At 36.6% G+C, this 25,151-nt stretch overlaps 3 protein-coding genes across 3 annotated transcripts; 2 read left to right on the top strand and 1 right to left on the bottom strand.

Moving 5' to 3' along the window:
• The first annotated feature begins 271 nt into the window (after positions 1-271).
• LOC110376961 (large ribosomal subunit protein uL10m) lies at positions 272-1,405 on the top strand. The gene is made up of 3 exons (XM_021335621.3): positions 272-433; positions 511-1,017; positions 1,110-1,405. Exons 1-3 carry the CDS (start codon positions 415-417, stop codon positions 1,355-1,357), a joined length of 774 nt encoding a protein of 257 aa, XP_021191296.3. The 5' UTR covers positions 272-414; the 3' UTR covers positions 1,358-1,405.
• Positions 1,406-2,351: 946 nt separating this feature from the next.
• LOC110376960 (homeobox protein Mohawk) lies at positions 2,352-5,217 on the bottom strand. The gene is made up of 4 exons (XM_021335620.3): positions 4,740-5,217; positions 3,999-4,257; positions 3,633-3,792; positions 2,352-3,242 (listed from the first exon to the last, which is right to left on the bottom strand). Exons 2-4 carry the CDS (start codon positions 4,097-4,099, stop codon positions 2,670-2,672), a joined length of 834 nt encoding a protein of 277 aa, XP_021191295.2. The 5' UTR covers positions 4,100-4,257; positions 4,740-5,217; the 3' UTR covers positions 2,352-2,669.
• A 1,008-nt stretch (positions 5,218-6,225) lies between these two features.
• Positions 6,226-24,881, top strand: LOC110376943 (large neutral amino acids transporter small subunit 2). The gene is made up of 7 exons (XM_021335598.3): positions 6,226-6,636; positions 9,446-9,744; positions 15,870-15,995; positions 18,947-19,088; positions 20,780-20,903; positions 22,933-23,133; positions 23,341-24,881. The coding sequence occupies exons 1-7, from the start codon at positions 6,494-6,496 to the stop codon at positions 23,740-23,742; spliced, it is 1,437 nt and encodes a 478-aa protein (XP_021191273.1). The 5' UTR covers positions 6,226-6,493; the 3' UTR covers positions 23,743-24,881.
• Positions 24,882-25,151: the final 270 nt, after the last annotated feature.

Genomic DNA, 25,151 nt, shown 5'->3' with positions numbered 1-25,151 from the left:
AATAAGATAAAAATTTTATGTGATTCAATTGTTTTTTGGGAAGACAAAACTTTTGATCACAACATTTTTTTATGCTGGCAAGGTGTTAGAAAGAGACAAACAGCCTCCGTTCGAACTATCCCTGTCGGCTCGGATTTGCCTCTGTGTATTATGCAACCAATTTAGTACCTTATTGCGTTAGAATAGAGTTCATTTTCGTAAATATATATTTTGAGCGTGCGCAATCTTGTTTAGTAATATTATATCTATGTTTGTGACACTGACTGACATAACAATAATTGACACTTGACAGTTAAAAATTGAAGCAAGCAAAAGTTAGGTTATGTACTGTTATTGTAGTTTGTAAAAAACAATTATTATAAGCTACAAAAAGGTGTATCAATACGTCTAAAGGACAAGCCCTACCTTTCAATAATGGCATCATTGAAAAAAGGTACTAATTAATTGTAACTGCATCTGGTATCTTGAAATTCTTTATGGTATCTAACCTGAATAATTTGTGATTTACAGCTTTGTTACCAACTCAGACCACCTTCCTGATCTCGAAACGATTTCGTGGAAAAATTAACATCCAAAAACCGAGGAAACCACATTTCGAGCGACAGCTTTTAATCGATTTATCTAAGCCTTTTTACGGCCCTCCCAAACACACAATACCTGATATTACTTTATGTGACAGAGGAGAGAAACGATTTGCCAAAGAGATCGATAACCCGTTTGAAAGAATATTAGCTAATGAATGCCTCAATTGGTTCAATACTTCTAAAATGGTTATATTTCTACATGTTAATTCTATAAGTATGGAAGATAAATTCCCAGTTTTTGCTGCATTAACCAAAAACAACATGCATTTGAGATGTTATGGCAAAAAGATAGTCAGTATGGCTACCACTGGGACTAGATATGAAGCAGTAAATCATCTGTTTACTTCACATCAAAATATACTGTTTGGGCAGCCAGAAAATATTGCAAAAATGTTCAAAATAATGAAAAAGGCACCCCAATTAGTTATCATGGGTTTGTATTTAACTTTCAGTTTTGTAAGCATTTTGCCTAAATTGTTTGATTAAATGTCCTTCAAAATTGAATGACCCGTTTTTCTTTTTCAGCTGGCATCATACAAGATAGATTAATGTCAAAGAACGAGTTGGTGGAGTACAGCCAAATGCAAAACATTGACACCGCCCGCAGTCAGTTGTGCGCAGTACTTGACAGTGCAGGGTCTCACCTTGTGCGACAGCTGCAGCAGGGTCAACAGACCCTGGTGGCTCATTTGGACAAGCATGTGGAGCTTCAGAACACTCCCGCCAGTGAACCACAAGACAGCGCCCAGAAAGAACCAGAAAGTTCAACATAATTTTATTACTATGTAGAGTTATTTATTAGTATAAGAGTTAGAAGATTTTATTGTTGTTTCCTTTATTTATTTACAGTTGTTATATTGATTTATTTTATTTAGATATTCAGTAGATATTGTAGATCTTACCCAATTAAAAAAATCGTTACTTCCTTCCTAGTGTCCGAAAGAATTATGGTAAGTACCTAAACACTAATCAGAAATCATTTAATATAAAGGAAGTATAGGTATAAACTTTGTACTGAAGACTATAAATTTTGGAGTTCCATTTTCATGATATTTGAGTGGTTTCAAACTGACGGATTTTCCGTGCGAACACGCGCGCAACATAAACCGCTGACAACGAAAGATATAAGCGATGTCGCAAAACTAAAAGCTCAGAATGTGCGATGTATAGGCCAAACTGAGGAAATTCCCGCGGCAAAATGTACTCAGTTTATCGCCTTAGTATACGATGGTGGTCGCCAACCACGCCGCGCATCCTGTAATGCGCCCCATCTCTATAAAAGACACGGGAAAACTGGCTAAGGTAAGAACACAGAATAGCTTGTTGATTGACGAAGTTTTTCTTCGTTTGTTTCACACACTAGTATCATGTAAGCTGTTCCTAAATATTAGAAAACTTTACTAAACCTTCCTCACAAACCACTCGGTGTTTCTATTGATCTACAGTATAGTCACTGTAGACTTCACGGACGCCGCTGGAATAAAGTGTTAGAAATTCACCCAAAGACGAATGTCAAGCCGGGACCAATTAACTAGGTACTGTTTTTACCTATTTATTCTCCTTTTTCAGTAAAAAAAAAACAATCATCGCAATCGCCTCTCGCGATGGTTAATGTGCACACAATGCTTCGATTTTTTTTGTTACTTGTTTTTAAGTAAAATTTTATAAAACGAAAACATGCTGCCCCTTATGTGTGTAGGTACCTTTTGGTGCATAACTGCAAAACGTCCAAAAACTTAGTAGTCCTTTGTAAAATGAGACAAATCGTAATTAACAAAATGTATTTTATTTCAATCTTGAAACACAATCTTTGGTTGGAGTTACAACTTATAACTACTTAGTCCAATAGAGATCAAAAGTTAATGACTATACAAGCAGGATTGCTTCCATGAGAAACTTAACTTTAAATAATACTTGAGCAACACGGATTTCATTGGCATTACGTAATAGTAAATTTTATTTACGTAGATGGCTAAACTTAACTAAAATACAAACAATAATCATACTGGCAGTTACCCTATTACAAAGAGTATTCTCCATTATAAAATATCAATAAACTTTAATTCACTTCTATAAGCTCTGTGGTCACGGTGCTGCAATGCGGCTGGTGGCGGTTGCTAGCGCAGTCAGGGCTACTGCAGCTTCCACTTCGTCCCGGTCATGACGCGACAGTGTATTTATTGTAATCCTTTGGATTTTGTTGTCCGGCTTTCTTCGCTTTCCATCTGCCCACCACGAGTAGTTACACTCACTGGGCTGGAATCTGGCCGCGCTCTCCAGCCACTTACTGAGCAACATCGGACTTGTGATGGCTTTTGTTTCCTCCCGGCTATTCTCATTTGCGTCAGATTTGTAGGAATTATTGTTGATGTTCACGCACTTCTCTTTCATGATTGAAGATGTGTCGGAGTCATCGTGGTGATATTCAGCTATTGTTTCGGGGCTGCCTGTGAGTTCGCCGTCGTTGTCTAAGTTGTCATCTGGGTTGGTGGGATCGGACTCGCTCCATATACTGTCGTCGGAGCAGATGCTGAACTGTTCCACATTGCCTTGCGCGCGGTCATTGTACGTTCGAATCAAGTGACCCCATGTCTGTTGGTTTCGGTCTACGTTAACATTTTTCAGCTTTCTTCGCCAGTTGGCAAACCAATTGCAAATCTGTAAATAATAAAGTAAATGATAAGATCTGACATTGCGTAGTAAATTCAAATTGAGATAGGAAAACTTAATTTTGGTTACCGACACCTTTAAAGACACTTTACCTTGTCTTTAGCACTAAGAATTGAAGTAAAACACAGTATTCCGTTTGCGATTGTTAATTATTAAATAATGTTCTTCAATTGAGAGACTCAATCTAGTTTTTCACTTAACGTTAAACTGTGAACAGTAGTCAACAAAGCAGGGACAAAAATAGTGCCTATTTATGTACAAATAGCAATTTCTGGCATCGATCCAATTAGGTTGCTGTTAGACACAAACACGATACCTACATGTAAAAATCTGAAAACAATGAACTCTAGAACAATAAAATAAATGGTGCAGACTTACTTGAATGTACGTAAGGCCAGTTTCGCGAGACAAATATTTTTTTTCCTCTCTGTTGGGGTACGGGTTATCTCTTCGTCGCACCAGCCAGTCTTTGAGGTATCTCTTGATTTCTGGTGTGAAAAGTCTCTTTTGTGGACGTTGACCCGCGACTAAGCTCCTTCTGTAAACGAAGAAAACATGAGGCACTGACATGGTAAACATAAAATTCGTCTAACATTAGGTTTTGTAAACAGTTAAGTTTATTTTTATTTATAAGTAAATAAATAACTTTCAGTCCCTGTAAAAGACACGTAAGTGACGCACAAAGAAATTATACTGAATACTGAAAGTAATGACTCATGCATGTCAATGTTTTTAGTTACTAACCGAGTGTATCGTCTGTTTCTGACAGGTCTCGAGGATTTGCCGAGATCTTCTTTCATTGTGGTATCAGTCATGGCTTCTTCAGGTTTTTGGAGGAGTGTCATCTGATCTTGAATCGCTTGATCTCCCCTTAAATTACTGCCGAAATTGTTGTGTAGTTGTAGAGCGACACGTAATGTGTGGATAGCACGTGCAAGGGCACCACCGCTTGCGACACGACTCGTGTCTCGCAACACTGCCGCTGCGGGGGATGCTTAGTGATCTATTAAAAAAAATAAGGACATGATGACATAAATAGATTGTCTTTCGAACAGTATACTGTTTAATTACACGAAACAGTTAGATAGGTAACAGTGTGTTGTAGTAGCTGCATTGATGTAACCGAAACATGACGGTCACATTCCTTAGTTCACTTTTAGATGTTATTTATCCGCGATACCCTCCTGTAGCGCACATTGGACTTTTAACTTTGATTTATTTCAATGTGTTAACTCTATTTTATTTGGACTTATTATTTTAATGTTTTTGTATTCATTAATTACCACAATGAACAAAAAACATGTTAACTATTACGTGTGCCCGAGGGTCAATGTTCTTGTTTTTGAATGGCCGAATATAATTTAGTGTTAATTAGATCATTTCCTGAGTGAGAACGGACGCACTGTTTCATGAAACTGATTTGTGAACAATACAATTGTATTTTTCTTGCAAGTTTTGTCATAATGTGAAAATTGTGGTACGTACCTGTGTGCGGGAAAGCTCGGCGATTGTGTGAAAATGGCGTCGGATAAGCGCGCGACGGCAGCGCCGCGGCGCGGGCGCATCTCTGCTGCAAATACGTGTTATTTCAGGATGTCTCCCGCGATGTCTTCAAAAACATGATTACAATGAACAACACATATATTTATGGTAGCGGTGAGTAGGTACATAAACTTGCTCTTTTTATGTAGATTATCATGTTTTCCAGATTGCATATTTTTTTCACCGTACGAATGTAGAGCGGCGTGAATTGCTTTGTAAATGATATGTTCATAACCTATGAAAACTTGTAATACACAGAGTATTGCAGAAGAAATGACAATGAGATTGGAATAGTAGCAATAAATGTTTTTCGTGATGTAGAGTCGCCCGGTATTGTCATGAACTTTCATTGTGGGTATGTTAGGATAATCACGACTCGGCGAAAGCATGTCTCGTGTCTCCTATCTTTAAAACACGACATTGGAAACACACACACATTTCATATTGATCTTACAGATCTTTGTGTTTCGAAATATGGATACACCGTACTTGATAATTTTGCACTTTTATGGAACTTTGGTTTATTGATCACTGTTCAACTAACCGCTCTACTGGTCAGGTGTAATCAAACTAGGACATAAAGGTTTGATTTATATAGGGGCTCCTGATTTTTTTAAAGCCTGATCATCACTAGGAAGTGCGCTTAAATTCTGCAGCGTTTGCAAAAAAGCTTTCAATATTTCATTTATTAGGAAAGACAAAGGCAAGAGGTAGAGTGATACATTAATCGCGCAAAAAGAAACATCTTTTGGTCCGAGCCAGGCTGAAGTGTCTCTGATAGCAGCTGGTTTCTTTCAGCAGAAAATATGAAGTTAGAGATATTTTATTAATAGAATCTATATCTAGAAGAAATAATAGGAAAGTTGGAAATTGTTACTAGAATTTAAAATATGTAATCATTTGAAAGTGATGATTAGCTGATGAGATTTACAAGTTAGTGACTTATTACGCCTGTTGCATTGTTGCTATCATTCAATCACGTATCAGGGGTCGTTAGCTAGGTACTGGCCTTAAAATGACAGAAGTCCCAGACTAACAAACAGTTAACAGCTTCAATAACATTCAGGTATATCGTTCAGTTGTTAAAAAGGCGCCCGCGAACATGACGCAACTTCTTCATTGTACTTCGTCATTGCGCTGTTGTCAAGTAGTAAAAAACCGCCATGCAGCAGGAAGTTTAATTGAAAATGGTGTAAATCAATGCTTTTATTTTCTCGATATAGGTATGTAGTTACCACAATCAGTGTTATGTCTCGAATTTTCTGTCAAAGTTTACAAGAGCCCCTGAATGCGCCGGCTGCAACAAGTCCAACATGGGCAATTGGTTTGCCGTCTTTTTCTGGTGTGTGTCTTATTCAATGGCGGCGTCCCTCTCGGGTGCGGCGCAGTCCCAGCGGCGCGCATGGTGTTTCGTGACAGCGCTCTACAAATTCACTACACATGCGCTGCGGCGACTGCTCGGAGTGGTCGGCCGAATCGCGTCCGTAGTAAACTGCGCCTGACGTCAGCACCGCATCGTATTCCAGTTTCGCAGATCATAAAAATGGTAACAGAAAGTGATTCAGTCGTGTGAGATATTCCGTGGCGGCGTGTCACTCCATGGTCGTGTGATCCCGCGGTACAGCGGCGTGGATATCGCGCGTATTTAACCCACGTGCGTCGCGTTTACCGGTATACGCGATTGATTTTTTTGCGGAATGGGCGAGGAATCTCAGGCCAGCGATGGCAAAGTGGTTTTAAAACGTAAAATAACATTGTTTAATGGAGTTGGGATTATTATTGGGACTATCATTGGTTCCGGTATATTTATATCTCCAACAGGAGTATTCAAATACACTGGGTAAGCAGAGTGCTCCAATTTCCCGCCTTTTGGACTGTTTTCAGTTTCATGTTAGCGTGTACAAATTTAATTCTTCGCTTTTTATCGGTCTACACTTATCGCTGAATTCGAAACGCAAGATTTTTTTTGTTGAATTATAAACGAACGTTTACTTACTAGGTACTTACCTAAAATAATAATTCTAAAATCCTTTTATATTTTATAAATAAACTACATAGCATAAGTAATTTAAAGTGATTTTTTAAAAGTATGGATATATTTTTCTACACGTGAAAATTTTGATTTAAGTATAGTTTTGCTTTCATGATTCAAAGAATTAGCGGGCTCGATATCTTATCTACTTATAACATAGGTAGTTTTATTATTAACCTATCACTCATTTGTTACTTAGACTGAATAAGGAATGTTTATGGATTTATTATCTGCTACCATGGAATTTTTAATTTATTACCTGCCCGATAAATACTTGGGTTTACTGAAGTTATTAGCACCAGGCCAAGATGTCCAAATATTAAAACGGACGATAAGTTAAAAAATAATTTAGTTTAAAAAACATTACGGAGTTAATGCAATCAGAAATAAATTGTTCATTAAGCACTTATGTTGTTACATAAGTACCAGTTTGATTGTTAAATTGTTGTCCATTTACTTAAGCAGTGGTCAGTAGGTGACATCGGTTGGTAACTTTCATTTGTGGCATTGTACACAGCTGCCTCAGCTGACGCCGTGCGATATAGCCACAGGTGGCTTATGTATGGTCAGCATAAGCGTACTAAGTAATAATAATAACACATTTTTGAATGTGCAACTATTGGAACGAATAGCTAGCTATAACTACACTTAGGTACTTTTATGTTAACGGTTGCGATTACGTGTCTATTTAAAGATTTTTTCAAGTTCTTAAGACTCTACTTAAGTAAATCTTGGCGTTTACATAAATGTTTCGTAATGTTGAGCTTGCTATGTTCAATTAACATACTTAGCTTGAACTGATGACAATGCTGAATATTGTTTAGCTTGACTACACGGAAAAGTTAAACGAATAGGTAGGTACGTAGGTATGTGAATTTAGTTTTTAACATCCGATATTTTTTTAACAATGCGTGATATCTATAATTAACACCAATATCAGATTTTTGTTACTTTAACCTATTTACAAATGAGTTAAATATCTGATACGATGTTCTTCACTAATTGGTTTGTTACTTACCGTGATGTGGAAAATGTACCTATTCGGGTTAATGAACTCTGTACACTTATATTATTCCTACGCATTTACGTACTACTATCGCGGTAGTCACATTTAAAAAAGGATTAACAGAAATTCGATACTTTATCGATTAACTAGGGGATAGTAGGGAATGTAGAGATCATGTTTCGTCAACCATTGTATTGTTAATTTCCTTGAAGCCCTTTAGGACTTCACATTTTTCGAAATCGTTTTTGAATCATTTAAATTGAATAAGAATTATACTTTGTCTCTGAGCAAAAAGATTAAACCAACAATTATAAAATTCCTTGGAACAACGGTAAATAGTCATGAAAAACTAAAATCTGGATTTTCTCACGGCATAGGCTTTTCAAGGCGCGGTTGACACGCTAGCCTAGATTCCTTTATAATTTGAAAACTAGAAGACCGTGACACTGAAACCTCTGTGACATAAGTGGTACCTATCTGCAACACAATAATAATGTGCTATCTATGTTGCTGCATCTATGCATCTATTACATGATTTACATGCCTACATACTACACAAAGTTGTTTCTGCTTTGAGCAGCCTAAGGTCACCAAGTTGTAGGTATGTGGTTAAAACTAATATGAAACTTCTACAATATCTACAGGCTTCCTAACTTAGATAGGTACTTAAGTAAAACGAACGAGCCTTGTGAGCGTTGTTCAGATCGATTATCCATCATTACTACTTATTAAGACAAATATGACCATCTGTTGTAGTAAAATGATGAATTATTATTTCATTTTAATTACACTTAGCCTGACGGTTTTATTTTACCACAACCGCAGGATTTATGGCGCTTGTTTACCTGTCCGTGATATCGTTTACAAAGTTATGAGACATGTACATTATTCAAGTCCCTATATAGCAACATATTAAGATTTACAGTGGGGCTTGTGGTAAAACAATCGTCTGGTTTGATCTACGATGCTCAAGCGAACTTGTTGCGGTCAGTTATCATAACTACTTAACATATCGGTCCCTTCCGCGTCTCGAAGGCACGATAACAGTACCGCTTGTCTTATGGATATTTATTGCACTGCTTTAGTCAGATCAGAACACCGTTAGTAAGATAACTGGTCCTACCTTAGAATAGCATAAGTTGGGTTGTGTAAAGCGGCGAAAACTATTTAGATGATAGTCAGACATGTACCTACATACATCACTGTACCAGGAAGCCGATTTTACCTTTTCGGGAAAAAATCTAGGTTAAGCAATGAGCATTTATAGGTGCTTCCCACGTAATATTAATTACTGACTTGCCTGTTCCAAAATAATCTTCTACGAATAGACTCTCTACTCACTCACTATTCGTGGGTGTTTGTGGGTGTCATGCGAATGTGTAGGTTCTTGGAATGCATCTCCAATGCTAGGAATTTCCTCTTACAGGATTTAGTGGCATGCATATGTCAAAAGAATGTGATCTCTTAGACTACTCCTGAATTATTTCATCAGTTGTTGATAGAGAGGATCACAGTTGGGAACTCATTTCCACTGTATCTCGATTACCTAAGCTTCTTTAAAATATTGAAGGTTCCACTTCACCATTAACTAAACAGTTTCATTTGTTATAGGTCCGTAGGCGCGTCTCTCATAATATGGCTCGCCAGTGGCCTGTTGTCCACACTGGGGGCTCTGTGCTACGCAGAGCTGGGGACCTCCATCACGAGGTCTGGAGGTGACTACGCGTACATCTACACGGCTTTTGGGCCACTGCCGGCGTTCCTGCGCATGTGGATAGCCCTGCTCATCATCAGACCGACGACTCAAGCAATAGTGGCCCTCACCTTCGGCCATTATGTTGTGAAGCCATTCTTCCCTGAATGTAACCCTCCTGAAATGGCTGTCAAACTCCTTGCCGCTGTCTGTTTATGTGAGTATTCATTGTTTTATTTTTGCATTGGGGGACTGGGCACCAGGGCTACATCAGAGTGATAGAAAATATTGAGTAGGTAGCAATTGGTGGACTTTTACATTTGACATTGTACGATGTCAATGTCAATCATAATAAACCCAATAATAAGAACTGATTTCCTACTAATGTTCGGTGATGTGACTCAATTAAATAATGGCGAAATGAAATCGACAGCATGAATTGGCTTAAATTGATCTGATTTATGGACGGTGTTGATTTTTTGTGAGAGATTTTAAATTGGCAATATTTGACTCAATATAGGTATCTACTTTTTCATTAATAAAAAAACTTTAATTTTGTGCTATGACCATAAGTATACTTGTTGGTGCACTTGTTGTATATTGTGTAAGATGTCATATAAGATAAGATAAATGGGCACCATATTTATGAAGTTGATAAAGCCAATCACTAATGCAACTTTTAATACAAATCGTGTTTCCCATTAATTTATTGATTTATCAAAACCACTTGAACTTAACTTTTTTATTATTTGCAAACAGTTCGCACTTATGCAATGAGTTCTTCAAAAAAGCGTCTTATGCCAGTGAGCACGTGGGTTTGTGCTTTTTCCTGTACAACAATACTAACTGTGTAGTTCATAGTAATAAAATTGACTTTATTCCGAGAGTTAATATTTTCCTTTTCATTATCCCTGTTCCGTAGGTACCTTAAGGTGTCTAAAGAAACCTAACGTTGTGAGTAGGTACCTATTTACTTACGTAGTTTATCTATTTGGTAGGTAGCTAATAAGGTACTTACAGCAAATAAGTAGGTCCTGAAACTACGTAGGTACATACTTGCTTGCAGAAAGTGAAGACAGTTTGATTCAAACAATGATTTGAACCACTTAATAGGCAGACCACTTGAGGTTAATGTATCTAGGCACATTTGCTACTAAGTTTGATATGAAGGAGGCAGTATTCATTTCCTAACTCATGTCCAAAAGAACTTAGGTACCTATGTAGATTATATACCTATATATTTTCAATCAAAGCTGCCCACTATACACATTCCGTTAGGGACAAATTAATGTAGGAACTGGTTCAAAACTCTCAAAAATTCCAATGGCAATGATATGGCAAATTCTTGCTTCTAAATATAGATGCTTAAGTGTTAATCCCACCCAAAACAAAAATGTGAAAGGCTGCCAAGTTCGATAATATGGAAATCCTTCGCCTATAAAAGAAGTGAGATCTGAATAAGTACCAAGTTCCATACACACACCTCAGTTAAAAATAGTTACTTTTTAATGATGTAACTTGGCAAGTTTTCACACACCTTCTAACCTACTAAACGCAATGAATCAAGTATTTAATTCTCTATTTAACTTGCCAAGTAACATTATTAAAAAGTAACTATTTTTAACTGAGGTATGTGTATGGAACTTGGTACTTATTCAGATCTCACTTCTTTTATAGGCGAAGGATTTCCATATTATCGAACTTGGCAGCCTTTCACATTTTTGTTTTGGGTGGGATTTCATTTATTTTTGTAAGGTTGTTTATTTTATTTTTTTCTTATGATTAAGTTAGTTAAGGAACTGTCTCATTTATACTATCTTTCAGATTTTTGAATATGCACTATGTTTCTTACAAAGAAATGAACTAGATTAACTAAATGGACTAGATTTACCAACTGACTGACATGACATGTTATCATATATTATGTTCGTGGATCAAAGTTACACATTCGTTATTTTCGAAAGTGACTCACACTTGGCCGTTTTCAGATTTTTACTTTGACTAAATACAAACCTTTGTAACGAATTTCAGATCGGTACGACCATTCGAAGATATATTATATAAATTATAGATAATTTTTTTTCGTTTTAGTACCTTAGGGGTAAAAATTTACACTGGGTATTTTACACCTTCATTATTTTGAAACCGACTCACACTTGGCCATTTTCAGATTTTTCCCTTTACCTTGACATAAAAACCTCCCTCCATGCCAAATTTCAAGTCAATACGACCATTGGAAGTGGTCTAGGTTTTTGATGAGTGAGTCAGTCAGTCAGTCAGTCAGTGAGTGTATAGTAAAAATAGCGATTTTCTGACGTCAATATCTCAAGACCTACAATAGGTATATTAATGAAATTTTGTATTTTAGATAAGTGAGGGGGTCTCAACTGATGCTAAAAATTTGAACTGTGTAAATAAAATAGATTTTGAGTTATAGGGGGGTCGAATTTGGCCCGAAATGGTTCGTGTAATATAACCCACGGCCGGTGTGTCGCTTTTTTTGCTCGAACTTGGCGGACACACTGCCGTGTGTCTAGATAAGACAAGGTCTCCGCCCCATGATAAAGTATGGAGTTTCTCTAATCAATACGCAATACTCAGTGGTGGAGGTTCGGTAGCTACTTTATGGGCATGTTGATAGTCCGTTGGGAATGCTTTCGATCTTCGTTCACGACTCGGGTGACAGCATTGTTTGGACAAACAATCATAACTTCCCATAGTGAAAGCCAATTGCCTCGTTTTTATGTACATATTTGCAGGACTTTGATCTTGTTGCATATTCAAAGTTGAAGATGTGGGTACGTCAATCTCGAAATCTTATTAGGCCTATGTAGGTACTTACTACTAATTTACGAGACCTCTACATTGTAATAATATCAGCGTGGACGCAAATAAATTGATTTGTTTATACTCAGCTCAGATAGTATTCATGTACCAATTAGTGATTCTAATCTAGACCAAAACAATATCACTGTTTGTTGTTTTCTATACATTTCTAGATTTACAATACAAGGTTGATATTGCACACCTACGCTGTAGACACGTCTAAAAAATCAAGGATATTGATTCCAACTGCAATGAACATAAAGAAAATGTAGAGGCTAATGTAACACATCCAGCAAGTGACAGCCACAACCATTATAAATCAGTGTTCAGTGCTCATTACAATAGGTAGCCGGCATGTCGATTCATTACGATACAACAGCAGAATCTGTGTCAACGTTATTTTCCGATGATGCTACAATTTACTGAGTAAATGCATGTGCATTCGAAAATAATCAAGAGCACGTACAAATAATGTGCACATCATCATCATCATCATCATCAGCCTATCGCAGTCCACTGCTGGACATAGGCCTCTCCAAGTGCACGCCACTGAGATCGATATAATAATATAATGTGCACGCCAAATTAAAATCAAATACTTCCAAACCTGTAATGCAAATAGCAACGTAATATGTGTAATAAATCGGTCATTGATCTAAACGGTGACTCAGAATAATTTGTTGATTCGTTTACTAATGACTTTATGAGGTTTTGTTTAATGAAACTCACAAATCTTGAGTAGATGCAATTAATATGTAGATTAGTTAGGTTTGCAATTATGATGATCAGCAGTTTCCCACATGTGAAGATACGTACTATAGTACCTCAATCTTAGATACTATAAGTGACGATCATCTTAAGGCTATTTTCATCATTACCTATAAACATCAAATACAAGACAGAATAGATGTTTATCTTGGACCATTCATCCATCAAACCTGTATCGTGAAACAGGAAACGAGAACCTGACTAAAATATATTCATCCAGAAACTCAGGTCAAGTTTATCTGTAAACCTATATTCATCCACCCACAGAACTTCGTGAAACTGCCTAGCAACTTCTTAGATTTATCTTACGTTATCAATCATGTTATCATACGAGTTATTACGGTCAAGCTTGTTGCTAATGCAAAATTAATTGCTAAGAGGCTTACTCTTTCAACCCCTAAGCTCATGATGATCATGATAACGATGCATTCATTTGTTTAACTTGTACTCCTAACGGGCCCTGGCAGCGACTGGTTACATCAAACCATTAAGCATTGGAATTCAGGCATTCCAGCGGACCAAGCCATCTTAGTAATTTATTGACGCAGACTTGCCTACTTACATGAATAAATTCATCAGTTTATTTATAAAATGTACTAGCTACTCGATGGAATCCACCGACTTCAATTAAGTATAGTGGTTACAAGTTTTCCTGTAGCTATCACAGTGCTTCTGTCGTTTTTTAAATAATTACATTACCAGTCATCACAGCGCTCTTTACAAAAGGGTGTAGGGGCTTCCCGCTAAGAGGATGACCAACACTGTCAAGTGCTTGGAATGTAGATAGAATTAAGCTCACTTTACTGAATAGTTTATTAAGTGGTTTTAAAGCCTCTCCTTTTATACCTACCTATGACAATATTATCAACAAATGTAAGAGGAAACAGAAAAATTACTGAACACCTTAGGGAATTCCATTTCATAAAATCTTGAGAAATACAGACCAAGAATAGTCAAGTTTGCTTTGAAGCAAAGAGATAAATGAAAATCTATAGAAAAGGAAGCCTTTAATTCTTTGATTGCATTGCGTCTCAGAGCGGATCTGCCGGCGGAAACTCCACTTAACCCAATTGATGTTGATAGAGGGTCGGCTCTTTGAAACTGAACCTCCATCTTGTCAGCCAACGCTCTGGCGTAAATTAGATTACCTATAGCTGCTATAGACGTTGTGGCTACTGCAGATAGCGTGATGAGAATGTTGGCGTTATTGATCAAACAGTATGAGTGGGAGAACATTATTGTTTAGCCATATTCTTCTTTGCAAGTCACTTCGTCAATAAACTTGCTTACTTTTAGGAGGCCTAACATTTCACGATGTGATTCAAATGCGCAAGTATATTCTTGTGCGTGCCTTTAGTCAATATTCAAAAGGCTAATACCATGGATTAATCTCCTGATCTAGAACGTTTATTCTTGTCTCGATCCCCGCCCACCACGTCACGATAGTAATGTTTATGCAACCTAGTTTCAAGAACACGTTTGACTTGCAGCTTGCTCTAATGACACGTTCAGGTTGCGGTTACTGCAACCCGAGGCTTGAAATTACGAATGGCATTGATCTTTCTATATACACCTACAGGTTCTACCTTTAATACTAGTATCATGTCTATCAACCTAAGAGTGGAGTGAATGTATATCGGAATGAACAGACATCAATTAGGACTTTTAAATAAGAATTTTTATTTGCTAATAGAATCGTATTTCATACATTCCGCAGCAGATTAGTAATACGATAACCTCATTATGCTAAAAGTTATCAGAATTAGAGAATTTGAGCTGGTAGGCAGACTGTCGCATAAACAAATATTTGCTGTGTAGTGTCTACCCATACGAAGGCGTACCGCAATACGATCCGCAACTGTTTGTCTTGAACCGTGACGTGCTTTAAACGAACCTAATGAGTCGCTGAAAGTGGATCACTTAGAACAATTTGTTTCGCTACCAATCATTTCTGGATAGTACTCCCCTACTCGAGTTCTACAGTCGCAACTGATAAAACAAAAACTTGAACTTGTATTTATCTTTATTTGTATGGCCTTGACACAAACATCTGACAGTTCTAGATGTCTCATTAAAATTAATGATTTTCTCCAAATGTTCAAAACTTATGCATAAATCTCTTTGGATAACTCAATTTAGATGATACACTATAATTTATATTTTTTGGCTTCAATTTTAGATAGCACTTACATGTATCATATCATTGTTAATAAGTAAGATCGTTTATTTAAAGTAGGGATGGAGACATTTTAGATAAAGAAACAAGACTGACTTGTTTGCTGTAGTCTTAAGTAATTGAACTTTTATAGTGTCAGTCACACGATCGAAGATAGAGTCTATCTACCACTAAATACCATGAGAAACTTGTTTAAAATATGTACTAGTAGAATGTATTTACGCCTCACTTGTCCTTCAGTGCTGGATTTTCGCAGATTGTAAATTGCTTCTTATGCGACAGGTACATGTGGACTTCGAATTGTCCCAATTGCATCTAAAATACCTGCGATATTTTCCAGTTTATATTGAATCATCAAATGACCCCCTACCGCTGTGGGTGCAGCGTGAATGTCACACTCTTGCGGACTAAAATCCACCATCTTCCTTATTAAGCCCTTTGTGTACCAGGCCCGCAGTAACTATTTCGAAGAATCCCTCAGCCCCTGCAGGCTCCAGTGCCAATGAGCACCGCTGGGCTTTCCTGTTATTAAGCCTCTTTTGTTTACCAAGATTATTTTTCTTTCTTCGTAGGTGTTCTCACAGCGATTAACTGCATCAGCGTGCGATGGACAATGCGAATACAAGATGTCTTCACCTCGTCAAAGCTGTTGGCTTTGATCGTCATCATTATCTCTGGCATCTACTATATCTGCATCGGTAAGTGGATATTATAATCAGTTAATCAGTTACTTATGTGATAAGGAAGTCTAGACTTGAATGTAGACTTACCTAAGTTGATAATATGTAAATAGGCACTCTTTTTATACGAATGTGGTGAAAAATCAAGTCAAGCTGTTCCCCGCAATTTTAGAGCCTATGTAGAAACCCACTATTAAACTTCAGCAGCTTCTGTGGAAATAACTGTAGAAACTGTACCTATGTATCTTATAATATTAGAAATAGACACACGATTGATAAAGTCCACTATTTATAAAGAGGCGATCTTTATCAGTCGTATTATCGTATTATTTGTGTTTATTTCCGTATCTACAGTTGAGTTATTATCGATTCCGCGGTCAAATCTAACATTACCAGCACAAACCAATTCTATAAATAGCGGAAATATTATATTGATGACTTTATCAGCTTACCCATTTGTCTATAGAGATAAATAATGATTACGTTAAGTACGTAGCCATATAGTGATTATGATAAAGCTATGTAACAAGTGACACGTGTACTTGGTATGTGTATAAACCATATTAATGATGGTTTGGTGGGTCAACGGATAGAGCCGTTGATAGACCAAGGTCGCAACGAACAGCCCATTGTTTGGTTCCTTTCTCGGAACACTCACATTTAATGTAGCGAGAAATTCGCAGAATCATGTCTCGGATATCCTTTTGTCATACTTAATCACAAAGCAAATAGAAGATTTTCCTATGTAGCATACCTTTGAATGTAATAAGTTTTACTATGCAGTTGGAATGTTGGTCTGTTAAACTAAAAATATGATTTGGAAACGAGTACAAATGATTAGTTTAGCAATTATGTTTCGCAGACCATTGCCTAACTAACTTTACGCGATTTGACAATCATATGCTAAGTCATGTCATTTTAATAATGCCCATGAAAATGGATAGAGCCATGAACACTTATGATAAGAATATGATTGATACTAACGAGTAGCCCTACGTATAAAATTCGATAAGAACGTCACATTGCTACGAGCATGGAGAACGTAATACTGCAAATGTCTAATCTTAAAGATTTTGAAATACTCAGTGACACCACCTGCCCTTTCCCGACTATATTGGGGTCGGTTTCTAGTTTAACCGGAGGCAGCCTAGTACCAGTGTATGAAAACTCAAACACTGGTAGTTTGAAATAAAGCAACTGCCAATACAACTTCTTAAACTCAACACCCGCACAACCCGATACCCCTTAGTAAGACTGGCTGTTAGACTATCTGGCTTAGCGGCTTATACCTGATGATGGAAATGATATTCGTATCCCATATTCTGCATTCAAGACACTTTTATGAACTGCGATTTTCTTAAATTGATTTTTGCCAAAATTAATTAATTCGGCGTAATTTCCGCTGCACGCGCATGCTGATATTTATGTCTTTAAAGAAATTTGGCAAAACTTCAAATACTCTATAATCGAGTTTGATTGCAGCGTAAATAGGAATGTTAGTACTAATGACTCACTAGCGAATTGCATTTTACTCTACGTGGAAAACGTTTAACGTGCCAACCATATGTAATATCATTATCGCCCAGGAAAGTAAAGTTGAAAGTAAAGTTATAACAATTTTTATTAGCTATAGGTACATGTACCTATTTCACTATCACAAGAAATAGAGAAAGTGAAGAAAGTTCGAAGGGCCGTATGTTTCTTGTAAAGGTAGTTTTAGATTATGTACGCATAGCAACTATATGCGAAGCCATTCTCTCACCTACTATCAGAGGTATTTTCCGATAAGAGGCTGTAGAAAGTACAAAAAGAAAGTTTAAGGGCCGCGTCTATAAATCATGTCTGTCAATTATTATAACATCTGTAACAAGACATGACTACTTTTTAAAAGGCAATTAGATAGCTAATAAAAAATAAGCGTTCACACGAAAAACAAACATTTTATTAATTAATGAGACAACGGCGTTACTAAATCAACTTTGACCTAAGAATCATATTTCAGTTAGATTAAATGAAGTAGTAGGTAAGATAGATAGACTTTGATGCTGTATATCTAAGTGTTCAATTTACACGACGAGATCACGTAGGTCATTAACACCCGGACAGAAACTACTGCGGTTAGAGTTTAAATAAAACAAAAAAACATTGTATGACATGTATGTACCTACTTATTTGAAATGAGGAATAAAGATCAATTAACTCGTGCTAGCGATTGTCTCCCTATTTGTATGTGTATTATGTGATTAATGAATAGTTGTAGCATTTGTACACTTGAAAATCCTGTTAGGCCTCTCTCAAAATGCCAGTTCAGTTATTTCCTTAATTGTTGGTGTGAAAAACTGATGCACAGTAGGAATCGTTACATTTAGTTACAAAGTTCGCAGATATATCTTATACCTATTACAAATAAGCATATTATTATGTTTCTCGGATCGAAGTACATACTTATAAAGAAAGTTGTAGAGCAAAGGCATTGATCACTTATCGCTACTGTCATTAGCTAATTTATTGGCGAACCCATCAATGGAAGGATTCTTCCATTATTATGATTTATACCTACATTAAAATAAGCTCGACCCTCGCGTTTATTATTTATAAGTCAATGATTCATTGCTCATTGATAGGAAAAATTCTGGCTTGCGTATAAGCACTGCATATTTATGCCGTAGTATCTTGATAAGTACTTAATATTAATACTGCGGAGATGAAATATTATACTGCCTTCGTTGATTACCAAGAGAATTACGCATAACTGTCGACAATGTGTGGGGAAGGACAAGTATATTCATATATTGTAATTATTTATTACACGATATTATTTATGGTTGAAGCAGTAACCATTACCAAACATTCAGTAATAAAATTCGGTGATTATTTTTCGATACACGAGTAGTGTTGCACGCAATTTGTATTTTTCAGAGACAAACCTGCTTATTTTTATGTTTAACATTTTTTTTCCAAATTACCAGGTCACACCGAAAACTTTGATGGAGCCTTTGAAGGGAAATTCAGCGCTGGGAACATCGCTCTTGCGTTTTATTCGGGACTCTTCGCTTTCGGAGGGTGGAATTACCTGAACTTCGTCACTGAAGAATTACAGGATCCTTACAAGTAAGTTTCGCTACCTATCAAAAAATATAATTCTATCGTGTTTTTTATTTAGTTACATGCAATCTGATCTGTACCACACGATTATTTCACAACCTGTAGAGATAAATGTGCTTACAGCAGTTTCTTCGCTTTAAATCGAGAAAAATGATTTCTGCAAGAAAGGCAGTAACTTTTATAACATAACAAAGAGAAGACCCAACTTTCTTGAATCTTACTTGTTCGTATTCGTAACTAGCGTCATTACGAAATAAACACGTGCGACAATACTACGCACTTTTATAAATCTGTCTACACGGCATTGTATCTAGATCGCAATGCTGAGCGTGCACCTTCCAAGGCTAAATAGCACTATTCCTAAGCTTTATGTAATGCACGAACATGTTGCGTCATAAAGTGGAGCAAATAAGGATCGGTGTCAAGAACATGATTGGGTATTAGGCTAGCTAGGGTCGCACTCTGGATAGACTTTTAGAACTGTCTGAAGTGGTCCACTCGAGAGCTCCTCAAATAGCTAGGGTACTTATTCACCCCCATTGTTTGTCGTTCCGATTAGGGTTGGAACGTCAATGTTCTAGGTACCTACATTTTTACTTAGCTACTTCAGATTTTAAGTCTATGAATAAAAATGGAACGCTTATTGCCGTATCACCCGAATAAGACTCTGACGGGAAAATAAAATGGAAAAAATGTTTAATAACTTAGAAATGGATGAAAACTGAATTTCAATGGTATTGTTGCCGAATGTTGTCGAGATTCAAGGCATAGATATGCCCGTTTGGATACTACAACGCATTTCGGGTCAGGAAGTGAAGAATAAATTTGAAACTTTATAAGTTACAATGACAGGACTGTTGGCAAAGGGTATTGTTTTATTCATTTGGTGGCGAAGTGTTTTCGCTCCTATTGCATGTTTTATTCATTGAGACGTTTATTTAACGTTGGGAGATAGGGAGTTAGTGACCATGGATTGGCCATTTGATTCTATTTACTCAAGAGGAAAGAAAACTTAATTCTTTCAAATGGACTTGTAAATGTATATGTATCAAGTTGATTTAATCACTGCTATTGAGTTAACTGGTAGGACTAAAACAGGTCTGTAAAATCTTTTGGGTCGAAAATTAACATTCATAATCAAGACTTGAGAGGAGCCTTTTTAATCAGAAATCCTATAGGTACATATAGGTAATAATAATACTGAATATGGTGATATCGTGAATATTTTTTGCACAGACGTGGCTCGTGGCTAGCGTTAATAAATAATAGTTTTACTACACTTGGTGGGATGCCAATGGCCATCATATAGGTACATACTACACCAAGACGAGTTTTATTTTACTGTAAAGTAATTGAAGTGGTGTCAACTCATTAAAACTGAATATGAATCTGATAAATATGCACATGTTTTCATGATGTAGATACCTCTACATATGTAGCTACAGAATGCGAAGTGACTCATTAGGGGTATTGTAGGGATTTACCCATTGCTAAACGCGTAATCTTTTTTTATTTTCAGCTTTATAAATTCAACAATTTATTTTTATCAATTTAAATATTTTGTGAGCCTCTATTCATAGGTAGATGAATTGTTATGCACATCACTAAAAGTCTATGGCTGTTTTACGACGAGTGTTGTACCCTCCATTCTAAGCAGAGAGTAATAAGTTTTTATGTTCTAAATTCCTCTGTTTCAGGAATTTGCCTCGAGCGATATGGATCGCTATGCCCATGGTGACTATTATCTACGTGATGGCAAACTTGGCCTACTTTGCTGTCGTTACGAAGACTGAAATGATATCGAGTGCTGCGGTGGCTGTGGTAGGTTTTATTATTTTCATTTTTGTTTAGAGGAGTTTTGTAGGAAAGTAGAAAAGTGTTTGTTTTTGACTGTGATATTATGGGCCCCAAAATCTCAAATCGTATGTACCGGAGAACCTATTTACCTACTTCAGCACCGTCCGTAGAAATGTTTGTTCTTGCTTCGCTTGTCATCCAAGTGCAATTTATAACTAAACAATAAATTATTAGATGTGTTAATTCAAAGTTACCTAACAACCTATCATCATTAAAATAGCAAATAAATTGCACTGATAATGTAACTGGTCGTTAAAATGTTAGTTACTGCGTGGGCTTGCCCTGCTCGTTTCAAGGCATCAAACAAACGGCGATCCATTGCTTCCCATATGGTTCGTTTTGGAAGCGAGCCGAGGACTGCAACTGCCGACCGCACGCGCAGCGCCTGCACGTGCTGCTGCCGCTTTCATCCAAAATGACTAGTGTACAAACGCATACAAACCAATAGTACAGCTGCGGCACGTGTGGTCGGGATTTGCGGTCGGCAGCTAGCTTTTAAAACGTACCTTTATGCTTGCGATATGTATTACTGTCAAGGAGTCGAGTTAGTTTTAGAAAAAAAAAATTGGGATAATATAAAAAATCTACCATGAAATCTTTTCGTCATCTCCCACTCAATTGCGTTCCCTGATTTTCAGGCAAAAAAACTCTTGCTTTTATCACTAACCGCTGACATATTGAAGCGGAAGGAACTAACAAAACAATACATCAGTGTATGACATTATCAGTAGCAAAGGAATATTCCTACAATCCTACTAGAACTCAGTTCAGTAGGCCATCACGTCTCCAGAAATAATTATCATGTCAAGTGTACATGTGTGCCTTCTATCACTTCCAATACCTATATCGGTGCTGTTGTGCCTACTGTACTAAATTACTTACCTACAGATGTTATCATAATCTATACATATAATAAATGTTTAATATAAGAATAATTAGGGCATTGTTGAAGTGCACCAATTTTGTTTTAAAAGTATTCTTTGAAAAGAAGCATCGTTGAACATCCTAATTGTTAATTTATCGAAACCACCAAGATATCAGAAATGATGTAGGTCCTGAAGTGACTATAGCTGGTGATGGACCTAGATAAGGTTCTATCCATATGGGTAGACCCACAGGATAGTAAAATTTCATAAAATAACGAACCAGCCAGTATCTGTACCATATGTCAATCCGTCGCCTCGGCTTCCGACTAACATCCTTGAATAGACAGATTGACAGTCGGTGATTGATTTATGAATAAGATATACGTAGGACGTTTATAAAGGAATTATTAATACAGTCCTCGCTTTTATGACTCTACAATAATATAACGACGACATTTTATTTATTATTATATTATTATACTTGATAGTTAATAGTTAGCTACCTGTTTACTTATGAGTTTTTGTTTCCAATTATACATTGATGCTAATAATAAGTATATGTCCTACCTAAGTCATCATCATCAATGGCCTTTTAATATCAATAAAATATGATTTAACTTATTTCTTGATTTAATTTAATTCCTTCCTAAGTATGTAGGTACTTATTATTCAAGGTCGTCATTGGAAGTTGACGTCAATTGCAATAAACCACTCCTTCCCTAACAAATACCTAATTCTCTGATAGAACCTGCTTAAATAGGTACCCTGATACACGAAGATTTATTGTACGTTCGGTCACAGATCACGTACTAAATAGTTACTACGTCGTCTTTACTATACTGGATATTGAATAGGTTTCAATGTACAATCGACCAATTTTTATTTTCTGCATAAGTAGTAGTACCAGAGTACCTTCAATAAATTCGTGAAAATGAAAGAGACCCATCACGTGTTTGTGTGTTTTGTTTATTAGACAGTAGCAATCGTACTCCATCACTACAAGCAATCGGCTGGGCTTGTTTCTCGCGAGGCCCCTTAGGTCGGCGTTGAGAGCCCAGGCTGTCTATGTCTTACTACAGGACGTTACTGAGGTGTTATAGTTTCTAATAGTTCGTTTCTGTTTTCAGGTGTTTGGTGATCAACTGTTCGGTGGATGGAGCTGGATGATCCCCGTGTTTGTGGCACTATCCACCTTCGGAGGTGTCAATGGTGTGCTGTTCACATCCGCAAGACTGTTCGCGACTGGTGCGCAGGAGGGACACATGCCTGCCTTCTTCTCGTTGTTCCACATCAAAAAACAGACCCCTATACCTTCGCTCATCTTCACTGTAAGTACATATTATATGAAATAGCTTACTGAAAAAATAATTGCCAATACCCATCAATAGTGTAGATTGGAGCCACTGGTTGGAAATGGCGTTGAATCTTTATCATTCTTTACTCAATAGAAAACATTTTTGGGAACTATTTAATCTTTTTTTCCTTCATGCCTCACCGCTTCCAACTTTTTTAACATGATTTTCTTCTCATTCCAGTGTCTGTTCTCCCTCCTGATGTTGACAACGAGCAACGTGTTTGATCTCATTAACTACTTCTCTCAAACGTTGTGGCTGTCAGTAGGAGCCTCAGTAGTCGGCATGCTGTGGTTGCGACGCGTCAAGCCCGACATCCCACGACCCATAAAGGTCAACATCATCATACCGTACGTTTTCCTCATAGCCATCGCCTTCCTGGTCATCATCCCAGCCATCACCGAACCTAAGGATACCGCTATAGGTATAGCCATTCTCCTCTCTGGCATACCAGTTTACTATCTGTGTGTCAAATGGAAGAGCAAGCCAGAGATGTACCATTCCTTCTCCAGTTGCATTCTAAGGTTCCTACAGAAACTTTGCTCATGTATCTTCGTAGAATCCTCTGAAAGAATGTCGAATTGAACTTTGTGATTGACACAATCTGAATCAAGATTGCGTTTGGATTCAAAATGTCGAAATTTATATAGTTTCGAACATATTGACGAAATATGTATTAAAAAATATATATTAACATGTAAAGGACCAATCAGATATCTAACGTAAACTATTTCGAGATCGTTATTTTTACCCACACGATACTGTGATAAATATACGTCTGCAACGTATCCACACTTTAAACTAGGTCCTGTCTTAGTGTACTTATTGTTCGGTGTTATTCTCCAATAGTAATTGTCTATACATTCTGGCTAGCAGTTATGTAGCAAGCCAGTTTCATAAATAAAAAATTGTTTCAAGTTTAGAGCGATATTTATAACAATTTGGGCAATACTAAACCAAGTCAGTATTTACAGACGATCTGAATGATTTGAATTACTAGATTTTTGTCTGGGAGATGCATAACCTGAACGCGCGAATGTAACCAAATCTAACTCGGCCATGCTGACATTTGAAGTGAATCCGTTCAAGTTATGGAACTATGTTTTGTACAAGCCACGCTTACTCAATGTATCTTTTAAATGCAAGCGATGTTACCTCTATAAACTTACCTGATTTGTATTTATAGGTAGGTTCGTGTTCGTTGCTCTCTGTTCTGAATATCTACTTTATTTAAAGTTGTAGACGTTAAGAGCTTATTTATATTTTATCGATGATAAGGTACGGACATTCCTACAAAGCACTGTTTTTATTAGTCCTAAAGTTTAGGCTGTATTTGTTAGTTTTGCTACGTTTTTTTACAACTGTTTTGAGATAATGTGTACTCAAACTTTTTGTAGTTACTATTTATTATTACATTTACATAATATACATTATAAAGATTTAAATAAAAAGGTTTATGACGTATTTATTATATCTCCAGAAGTAGGTAGTTATAAGTATAAATAAAAACGACTGTCAGTGTCTTATAACTTGATAATATCAAAAAGTGTATCCATATTGATAAATAAGAAAAAAAAAATAAAGAAAATCTACAAGCATACCTACTTATTGCATTCAGTACATCTGTACTGATAGGTGCATAATGTGACATATATACCTATTTATAAATGTTTGCTTAAGTAACTACAAATGATGGTTTAAATAAACTTATAAGTACTTGACTATTTACTGTTTTTTTAATGACATAAAGCTACCATACCACCTACAAATGCCTACTAAAGCCTAGTATCTTAACTTGGCTTGAATAGATACCTTAAACCTTCGTTTTAACAAATAATCAGTCGCTGTGAATTAATACTAAGTTTTTAAGTAGATACCTACATTCTTCTTATTAAAAAAAGACTGTCTTATTTCACAAGAATTAAATGACTCCTCAAGCAGATGCAGCCGCTCTTCTGCCACATTTATAACAGACTCCTGGACTCTGAAATGTT

The sequence above is a fragment of the Helicoverpa armigera genome, chromosome 6 (genome assembly GCF_030705265.1).
Source record: "Helicoverpa armigera isolate CAAS_96S chromosome 6, ASM3070526v1, whole genome shotgun sequence".
In the NCBI taxonomy this organism is placed as follows: domain Eukaryota; kingdom Metazoa; phylum Arthropoda; class Insecta; order Lepidoptera; family Noctuidae; genus Helicoverpa; species Helicoverpa armigera.
This window is presented reverse-complemented; position numbering and strand designations above follow the sequence as displayed.

Coding starts and splice junctions, on each gene's coding strand:
- LOC110376961 (XM_021335621.3), top strand. Junction 1,018..1,109: donor ACCCCAATTAGTTATCATGG/GTTTGTATTTAA, acceptor TTTCTTTTTCAG/CTGGCATCATACAAGATAGA.
- LOC110376960 (XM_021335620.3), bottom strand. CDS start 4,099: ATGACACTCCTCCAAAAACCTGAAGAAGCCATGACTGATACCACAATG. Junction 3,793..3,998: donor AGAAACAGACGATACACTCG/GTTAGTAACTAA, acceptor CTTCGTTTACAG/AAGGAGCTTAGTCGCGGGTC. Junction 3,243..3,632: donor CTGGCCTTACGTACATTCAA/GTAAGTCTGCAC, acceptor TATTATTTACAG/ATTTGCAATTGGTTTGCCAA.
- LOC110376943 (XM_021335598.3), top strand. CDS start 6,494: ATGGGCGAGGAATCTCAGGCCAGCGATGGCAAAGTGGTTTTAAAACGT. Junction 15,996..18,946: donor CATCTACTATATCTGCATCG/GTAAGTGGATAT, acceptor CCAAATTACCAG/GTCACACCGAAAACTTTGAT. Junction 20,904..22,932: donor CGAGTGCTGCGGTGGCTGTG/GTAGGTTTTATT, acceptor TTCTGTTTTCAG/GTGTTTGGTGATCAACTGTT.